The sequence below is a fragment of the Opisthocomus hoazin genome, chromosome 15 (assembly GCF_030867145.1).
Source record: "Opisthocomus hoazin isolate bOpiHoa1 chromosome 15, bOpiHoa1.hap1, whole genome shotgun sequence".
In the NCBI taxonomy this organism is placed as follows: Eukaryota; Metazoa; Chordata; class Aves; order Opisthocomiformes; family Opisthocomidae; genus Opisthocomus; species Opisthocomus hoazin.
In genome coordinates, this window is record NC_134428.1 from 17,676,196 (window position 1) to 17,686,122 (window position 9,927).

Here is a 9,927-nt window from a genome sequence, read left to right on the forward strand (position 1 = left end):
GGCTTAAACTGTATGTTGACAGTGCTGACGCAATCTGCGTTGTTTGCATTTTTACAATTTTTTCTGCTGGGGAACACTTCTGATGAAATGAGTAGGGTTTCCTTCAGTTCTGGAAGATACTGAAATTAAAAGTTTCAGTATTGTTTAAATGCTAATGAGACTATATTACTGCATGAGAGTTTAAGTGCTCGTTGTGATAATACTTAAAAGTTGAAAGAGAAAGTTTTGTATAAAATATAAATATGACTAAGACAATTCGCAAACCCTGAGTATATCAAGATGGTATTTTCTATTTGGTATTTCTTACGGTGAACTTCTCCCATCTCATATTCCAGCTCACTGTATTGATTATCCTCTGGGCAGGAGATGGATATTGTGAAACTTTCATATTTTGTAGAATGCATCTGTGCTGAAGACCACCCTAGCTCTCTAGCCTGGCACTGGGTTTTAGAAAGCTGGGAGGGCGCAAAATGCTTTTGGAGAGTTTGCTGCTCGGGATTGTTCAGAGGTGACCTTGTCTAATGAGCGCCAAACCTGGCAGCCAGACAGCAATTCTGGTTTTATCTATCTAGATTCAGCTGGTGCCTTTATATAGACATCTTTATCCTGGTAAGCCTAGATTATCATTCAGTTCTACATTGTCTGAAGCATGGTTTCATGAAAATGAATGCGACAAGTGAAAGACTGAAAGCTGCTGAGTGCTAATAAATCCTCACTTGGAGCAGCCTGAGACACTATGAGCTTTTAGATTTTTCTGTGCCGTAATTGTTAGTGGTGTTGGTATCATGAAATTTTCTGCCATCCACTTTAAGGTATTTTGAAATTGTGTTCTCTGTCCCGATGCCCAAGTTACAATCGTTTTGCACAGGGAGGCATTTCCTTGCCTAAAACAGCTTCCCTTGGCAAATAGCTTGGTCTGCGTAATGTTTTCTTCTAGTTGGAGGGAAACTGTGACATTAGTCCACTAAAGTGGAGAGGAAATTATTCGAGCCAGGCACATGATCAGGCTAATTTTTTCTGCCAGTCAGGCAGTTACTGGAAGCTTGGAGATTGTCCAAAAGCTTCGCATCCGGGCCTGTCCCACCAGCGGTGCTTGTTCCAGCACATCTGTCCTTGAGAGGATGTCATTTCTCTTCCCTAATCCAGGGTAAGAGAATAGTGGTGGTTGATCAGGAAGCGCTTGCCTTCCAGTACCTGCCTGGCTCTCGTGGTGACTGACGCTCTTCTAGGTTGAGGCAGTTAATGTTGCGATTGAGGGAAGCTTCTTTTTTCAAAGAAACCCAAGCTTTGATCCAATCATCTGTGTAACTGTAGAGTTTCTGACTCCGTTCCACATAGTGGTATCTAAATGTACTGAGAAGAAAAAAACACTCTGGATGTGTGTGTCTCTCTCTTTCCCCTGTAAAATTTTACAGAGACATGCTGAAGAATTTTCTAACTTTAGATACATTGCTGCTGCCTTTAGTTTTAAGGCCTTTTTTTAATTTTGAAATTGGTGTTTCCTAAGTCACTGCCAGTTGTTTTTTCCCTTTGGTATAGGTGGTTTCTTTATCTTTGTTCTCTAGCTTGTACTTTGTCCAGAGTTGATAAAAAATAATCCTACGTTGGGTTATGTAGGTGAAGAGGGTTTCTGCTCCTCTTCTGTAGATTTTGTGGTGTTGTGGCCTTTTCCTGTAGTTTCCTTAGCTTTCCACCTACAAGATACCGTGCTTCTTTATTTTGGTATTTGAGATGTCTTTGCATTTTAGTTAATCAGATAGATATTTGAGAAGCGTATAACTTGCATCTCTCATTTCTGTAAATGTTTATGGGTTCGTACTATGATTTTCTTGATCCTCTTCTGCTAACTTAATTCCTTCCAGTTTTAATCTTTAAAAGGCTGGGAGCTGTAATAAGATATGAAGTATGGTACTAAAGCATTTGTTGCTGTTTTGTGAGCCTACAGCAATCTTGGCCAAGGAAAAGAATGTTTTGTTATCAGGAGTTCTTACCCATTAATCTTGCATGCAGTGTTTACGGCTGCAAAGCCTTGTCAGCCAGCTTCTTGGGTTCTAGCCCGTCGTAAAGGCATATTAAATGTATGTTACATGGTGACCCCTGCAAACTTGAGGAGTACAGATTAGATTGCCTTTTGAGCCTTAATTGAGTTTCTGTGGTGTTGACAGCTGCGACTAAGTCAGGGGATGGAGAGACAGAGACTTATGTGTTGAGAATAGTTCCTTATCACGCAAAAAAAATCCTGCCTTGCTGCTCTTTTTCTGGAAGAGAAGAGAAGCTCGTAGCTTGGTGGGGCAGGGACTTAGGCGCTATTTCCATGACTAGCGTGAGTCCTGTAACCCGGTGAGCTAGTGGCTGTTTTAGGGAGAAGGGCAGTAAGAGGGATGCTGTTGGAAAGATTTAATCTGCTTTCTGGCTTCAACATCAGTACTATCCTGGAGCTGGGAAGCGTTTCATGGCGAAAGCTTCATCAAAACAGCAGCATGATTACAAAAGGTTTCAGGTTTGAGAAATCTGACTTTTCCAAAGAGAGGGGATATTATCAGGATAACTATCAGCAAACTCAACTGTCGTATACTGCTTGGTGCTTCATGTTGTTCTAGGAGGTGTGTGTTTTAAGTCCATTGTTTCTGCCTTAAATTATAAGCAGGCCTGCTTTTAAATATATGGTTATTACCTGATTATTTTTTACTGTGTTTTGACATGTGATATCACAGTTTGAGGAAGACCTTTGTTCAGTTTAAGCTGCCTCTGTGAGAGTAACCTGTTTGCCTGTTTGTTTCATCCTCTCTCTTGCTGAATTGGTTTTCTTCTGGAACTGGGCAAGCCGTGACATTTGATGCTGGCTGATGTTTACCTGTTAGCCTGAAAAATGTGGCGAAGTTTTTGTGCCATAAAAATGTTCAATGATGTTAAGCTGTTAACCTTAGAGAGCAGAATGCGACTTAGTCATGGCAATGAGCATTGGGTTATTTGAAAAAATGTCGTGTTAGGCGATAGCAAGGACCGCCCTGGCAGTCATCTTGCCTCAGCGGCTGCTGCTTATTCATTGATCTGGAAGTGAGTCAAGCTGAAGTTCGTCACCTTTCCGTTCCTAGCCCAGATACTTCCTGCTACTTGAACCAGCTCTCAGCCAAGGTGGTGGGAATTTTTCTAGTGACTTACGTGCCAGTTTGAATGTTTCTACAATGCTTTATTTGCGGATCTGTCAGAGTGGTTGTACTGAAATGCCACCGGTTCTTCCTTTACTGTCTCCGGTTCACTCAACCATTCATTCTGTCACGGCTTCTGCATCTTGCACTATTTTGCCTTCTCTTATTTCACCGCACCTGCTTGCAGATTACATTTTCTTAAGAAGTGTGTGTGTGTAGTGGAAACATAAAGTCTGAGTACATTGGACATTGCAATGTGTTAGCACTGGGTTACCATGTAGGTTGTGAAACTGAGCGACAGGAAGATACGATGTGCAACGTACTTGGTCTGCAGTGCAAACACATAGTAGGCTGGTATCGAGAAATTTGATTATATTCCTAGAATTGTTCTTTAACTTAATATGATTTGGATTTCTGTATTAAACAAAAACCCAGCTATCTCAAGCAGAACAAAAAGATTAAAAAATTACGCTCATGTCTTCAATTGGACTTGGAGTGAATTGGGAGTCTTGTGTGTATTAATGGTATTTTTATGCCCAAGTGTTCAACAGCAAGATCAACTCTTTTGAGAAGTTGGGTTAATGAGATTAGATCACTGCTGAATGGATGATGCACAGATGGTGACATAATCCTGAAGTCAGATAACTATGGTGGAACTAAGCCTGTATATTAGTAACGCATGACTGCTTTATCTACAATTGTCTTTCCTGGAAATGACTTTTTAAAATAATGTAATTGTGGAATGCTAGACATGTTCTGAAGTAGCCGATGGCAGAAAACCAGCTGAAGGGCCAAGACAATAGTGTGTGTTTCTAAAAGGAACTGTTCCCTACAGCGTGACATTAGCAGGTGTAAGAAAGAGGAGCTCTGTGGTTGCTGTTGTCCTAACTGTTAATTCAGGGAAAATTGGCATTTTTGGAGCAGTAGCTGTTTCTTCTGTCAGATGTACTCAGTAATATATTAACCCATAAAAAGAACATTTTTTTAAAATATTAAATAATGAAAAGTGACTAAAATTGGTACATTTTGGCATAGGATTTGCTCCTTTTCGATGACACATCATGTTTGTTCTGCTAATAGTGTTTAGAAGCATCTTACACACTTGATGTTATGTCTGAACGTAGAGATAGGTTCTTGATCGCATGTATGCTCAGGAGTGGAGTGAAAGGAAGGTGATAAAATGCCTTAATTTTACTGATGGGACCCTTTGCTTGTACAGGACAAAGGGGAGAGGTTGGTCCTGTTGCTGGAACCCAGTTACTGGCTTTGCTGGTGACTGGCCTCCCTTTGCCGGAGCAGCACTGGCTGCATTTCTGAGGGCTGTGTAGTATTAATATTTTTGATACAGTAGACAACTGTGATGGCCTGGACAGAGGGAGCAGGTCTGACTGCTGAACCGTTGCATTCATTTTCTCTAAGAGAGGTGATGTTTGCAGCGTTGGAGCCTGCAGTTTGTGTGGCTGGTCAGCACCACCATAGTTAATGTTGTCTCAGGAGTTCGGTCTCAGTACAAGAGTGACAGTAACATGTTCGTTTAACCTCAGCTCATCTGTGCCTGATCCATTTATGTTTGAGTAATTAAGCCGCATTTTGAAAACCAAGTAAAACTAAGTGACTTTCTTGTCCGTTGTTGAAGCCTTGACAGCAGCACCTGTTTAATTCAGCTGTACCTTTTGATTGTAGGGGGAAGAGTAAAAACATGGAAACGGAGATGGTTTATTCTGACTGATAATTGCCTGTATTACTTTGAATACACAACAGTGAGTATATATTACAGTGAACTTCATTTGTAATCAAGATATTTGAGTGGCTAATAATGATATTTTCCTATTTTTTTTAGGACAAAGAACCTAGAGGAATTATTCCGTTAGAAAATCTTAGCATAAGAGAAGTTGAAGACCCTAGAAAGCCAGTAAGATATTTTCATATTTTTTTTAAATGAAGTAAACCATATAGAACTTACATGTAGTGTTAAATGAAGATGTTTGTCAGTTTTGTTTTGGTTTTGAAATAGATTTCTTCATTTCTACCCTCCAGAACTGCTTTGAGCTCTATAACCCCAGTCATAAAGGTCAAGTAATTAAAGCATGTAAAACTGAAGCTGATGGTAGAGTGGTGGAAGGTAACCATGTAGTGTATAGAATATCTGCTCCCACTCCAGAAGAAAAGGAAGAGTGGATTAAATCGATCAAGTGAGTTTAAAGTCTTAAATGTCTTTCAGAAATGAAGCATAAGCTCTTTTTGGAGTAAGATAGTAAGAGAATTTGTATTCTAACTTGTTTGAAGAATTCTGATGTGGCAGTGTCCTCTAGGATTAATGACAAGCTGCGTGGCGTTGACGGATCAAGATACAAGTCTCCTATTGCTGTCTGGTCCTAAGGAAATAGTGCTTCTAACTCAAATGGGGGAAATGTGGAGATTTTTTTTTAAGCAAATGTAAAGCCTTCTGTGAATCACCTTTAACCCTAATTTTATTAGATTCTTACTTCACCTAATAATTAACTTGTGACATGTATCTTAAGCATGTTCACAGTGCAACTTTAAACTTTCACAGCTTGACTTTATCTTGGAAGGTTTGTAAAGCAGACCCACACTTAAAGAAATAAATAATAGTCAAGGTAAAGGTGTGAACTCTTAACAAATCACAGCTGAATAACATCTTTTTCTAAAGAAATAATCTGTGATGCTCAGAAGTCAACCATCCATTATGTTAGTAAGACTGTGGAGTCGTCCACAGGGAAGAGAGAAGAAAATAGTTTTAGGTTTCAAAAACAGATATTTGTTAACCAAACTGATGATTCCTTTTTTCTTTTCTAGAGCAAGTATCAGCAGGGATCCCTTTTACGATATGCTGGCAACAAGGAAACGAAGAATTGCAAATAAGAAATAGAACATGATCAGCAACTTGTGTACCTGCATCAAGCTATAAATGAGCATACAGTGGAGTGATAATATAAAAGTTGGACAAGCTAAATGAAGACAAGAACTGTAAATTTTTTATATATATACACTTTACTAAGACATAAAAACTTGGCAAGACCTTTCAGGGTAAATAGTTGTTGGCATATGATTTGAAGTGAGCTTCAAATCCCAGAGGATGATTATATTGGAACTTAATTCAGCTGAAAACATGGAAGCCTTGGTTTCACTTGCATTAGTTACAACTCCAGTTGACTTGGGTTGGGAGGGGAGGAATTCGAGGCTAATAGTAAAATGTTCTATACCTGGTATTGGAGTGCATTTCCCATAAAAGGAGGAGTGATTATAAGGTTTTGATCTCTCACAAAAATGCAGCACCAAAAGTGGAGTACAGCGTGATCTAGCACTTCATTTTTCTGTAAGCAGAAACCCCACAATCTCAATGTCAGTTCTCAAGTCTTGCGTGTTTTGCAGTAGATGAACGGCTGAGGGCAGCTTTCATTTAGGATTCGCTCTCCTACCTTTATGGAAATAGCTTTTCTTCTTCAGAAATGCAACTTGGCGGTAGACTGACAGCTACGTAGTTCGCTAGTTGTGCCAGAGGGTTTGGTTGATACGCACTGAAACATGCAGGTCCCCACAGCAACAGGTTGAGTCTGTAGCTGTGACACTAAGTACAGATGTAGTTTGATATTTGCCAGTAGCCTAAAACTCATTCCTGTTTGCTCATATACTCACAATAAGCAGTAAGATTTAATGACTGGTTTAATCTCCTTTTTGTATAGTAACATCCTTCTTATGTTTTAAATGCGTTGTAGTTTAATTAACATGAAGTTACTACGAAAGGAGTAAGATGACAGGGCTTGCAGGAGTTTAGACTTTGCATGTGAAAACGCCCCCAGATAATCTCACATGCCCTTAATGTTTTTAAAGGGAAGAACTAGGAAGGTGGAATCTTTCTGTAAGATGCAGCCCTAGGTAGGTAACAAGCAGGATTCGTTCCTTTGCTTGATAACAGACTTTGGACATACAGAAAAGCTCCGTATTTTTATTGCATTCTTAAAGGCGATTTTTCAGATCTGTGCTTCAGCGGTTGAAATAGAAAAAATGAATAGACATCCTTATTTCTGCTTAAAAAATAAAATCTTACACATCGATCACCTGGTGCAACTAAACTCCCCCGCAAGCATGTGTCTTTTTTTGTAATTTGTGGAAGATCTCTCTCTGGTCCTACTGAGTCTTTCAGTAACATGAAAACTGCTCTGGCAGATTTTATGACGCTTTCTGTTGATAGCGCACACACCGTTCGTAAGGTAAAGCCTCTCATTCCACAATGGGGGCAAAGAGTGGGTTTTTGGACTCTACTGCTTCTGCAGTTTTTCATGACCTTGTTGAACGTGAGCCGTGCCTGCTGTGCCCATGAATGCTTTGGAGACCCGATGCTTTGTCAAAGCAGTTTGGCTTGTTGGAGCTGCAGAAGCCTCCCTGGATACATCACAGGGAAATGAGCTGTGCTGGCAAACCACAGGCTCACACGGTTGATCTGCTTCAAATCTCCTTTTAACTCTAAGGGAAAGTCTGGTTCATTGTTCCTGCCTTACTAATTTGCCTTGTTTTGCATGGGGCGTCAGCCTGTGGAGATTCTGCTTTATTGCATGTTTGCAAAAAAGGCCGAGAGGAGAAGAACAAAGTACACTTTCCAACATCTTGTATTTTCCCCGAAGTGTGGGGAATTGCAGTCTACTTGGATGATGTTCAAATGCGAGTACTTTCAAGGGAGTCAGACTCAACTAAAAGAGGTGGAACCCTTGAGTAAGTATCAATGTGGGGCCATCTTTGCTTGATGGAACACATTTAAACTCTTTATAGCAACACGTTAAGCTGTATGCCCTAGGTTTGCAAAGCAGCATGGTTACAGAGCTGCTAATGTCACTTGTTTTGAGTCTTCTGTTCTACAACGTCAAGTTTTGTTTTCAAGGAATGCATACACCAGTTTTAGCTTTGGACAAGTAGATTTGTAATGCAAATAGTGATAGGCCAGAATCAGTGGTACTAATGAGCGTGAAGGTGAAAAGCAGCAAATGAAGTATTTCTGGAGAAATGTGAGATTACAAATGCATTACTAAGCCATGAAGCACTTTTGTATCAATTCTTATCTTCTGAAATATCACCTTCAAGAAAATGTATTTATTTAACCAGGTGAGGATGTCTGCCTGTAAGCATGAAGGAAATGCCTTGAGAGTTCATTTGCTATATTTAGTTTGAAGTTATTATATCTGGCAGAATTAAATAGTTAGAATAACATGTAACTGAGGATATTATAGCAGGAAATATATTATTTCTTAGCATTAAAATGCGACATCTTAAACAGCTATTTGTGGTGCTCAATATATCTATTTAATTTACCAAAGCTAATGGAATAACATTCTTGTGTATGATAATATTTGATTTCAGATGTTCTTTGTAACAGTATTAACAGGGAGTGAAACTGGCCCAAAATTTCCACTGGCCACAAGGCCAGTAAAACAAAGTGGCGTGTGAAAATTTTGGCCAAATCAGGTACTATATATGAGGGTGAAGAAAAATCTCTCAGCCTTTCCCTTTTTTATTGAGCTTCAAGTCCAGGGGTAGCTACTCAGACGAGCTGCTCGGTGGCCTCAAGCAGGATCTGTTCCAGTTTGGCCATGCTGAGGATGAGTCCCCTGGGGACAGCAGACGTCTCCCTTCCTCTTGCGCTGACACCAGCACCATTCGTCAGCTCGTGGTTTTTAACGTTGCCCTTTGTAACCGCGAGGGCCTGCGAGAGCCACTGCTGCTCCTGCTGTGTGCGCGGCTTCGCCCGGCGCCTAAACCGTTTGGCCTCTACCATCAGCCATGCTGCCAGTGCAGTCCAGGGAGAGAACTGTACGCAATACTTAAGCTCAGCTGGACTGACTTAAATTTTACCAAATTCTGACAAAATAAGCTCTATGTCACTTAACATTTTGAACTGTTTTAAACTGGTACAAAACTGAACCTTTGTAAACCGAGCAGCATTTATAATGCTTCATATAGAAAAACGATGCATATTTTTAAGATTTATTACGTATCTATGTAGATATGCTTGCTGGAAAAGCTAGGTCTGTTGTAGACCAAATGCTACAAATTAAGACTTGTGGCTTACCAGTTTCATTTCTATATTTTCTTGAAAAATGTTTCTAGCTAGAGTTTAAATATAAAATGTAAATACTGTACAGATATGTATTGATATAAGTATTACTTGGTGTGCACAAGTGATTTGCATGACAAATACTCTGTATCAATCATTGTTAAAAATGTGATGTTCTATGTACATTCATCGCAATATTAATGTTTTCATTTATCATTAAGACCTGTTGCTTAAATCTGGAGATTTTCTCAAAAATAAAGTGTGAAACCATCCTATTGTATAGCTTCTCATTTACCAAGGACACAGGGGAGGCAGGTGCTGGTTTGTTTTTTTTTTTTTTGCTTCAGAGATTAAGGTTCAATGTTATGTGTTCTAACTGCTCTGGTAAGTAAAAGGCCTCTTTTCCCTACCTTTAGGCACACTAATTTAAATTACCAGGTTTAAATTTTCAGAGAGAAAAACCTTTAATGGCTAAATAGATTGTTTCAGTAAAGTATGTTCCTGCTGTGAGCGTGAAGTCATCATGGCCATCTAAGCCTCCATGGCTATCGCGAGCTGGTTTCCCTGGAGCCACCCTCCATTAAGGAGATATTCTGTCAGTTCCCTTCCGTGCCTTTCAGTCAAATATAAAGGGGTGGGAATGGGCTCTCTGCTCCTCAGGTAGATTAATTAGACCTCCCCCAATTAGAAACAGCCAACACTGCTGCAATT

At 39.8% G+C, this 9,927-nt stretch overlaps 1 protein-coding gene across 2 annotated transcripts in view; it reads left to right on the forward strand.

Annotated features, from left to right (window-relative positions):
- The window catches only part of CYTH3 (cytohesin 3), a 52,190-nt gene extending 42,699 nt beyond the window's left edge, over positions 1–9,491 (forward strand). The window contains exons 10-13 of one of the 2 annotated variants that reach the window (XM_075436189.1): positions 4,831–4,909; positions 4,990–5,061; positions 5,187–5,341; positions 5,967–9,491. In XM_075436189.1, the coding sequence (XP_075292304.1) occupies positions 4,831–4,909; positions 4,990–5,061; positions 5,187–5,341; positions 5,967–6,039 (379 nt within the window). In that variant the 3' untranslated portion in view covers positions 6,040–9,491. The remainder of the gene's footprint in view (positions 1–4,830; positions 4,910–4,989; positions 5,062–5,186; positions 5,342–5,966) is intronic. The other variant, XM_009934160.2, reaches the window with a different exon arrangement.
- Positions 9,492–9,927: the final 436 nt, after the last annotated feature.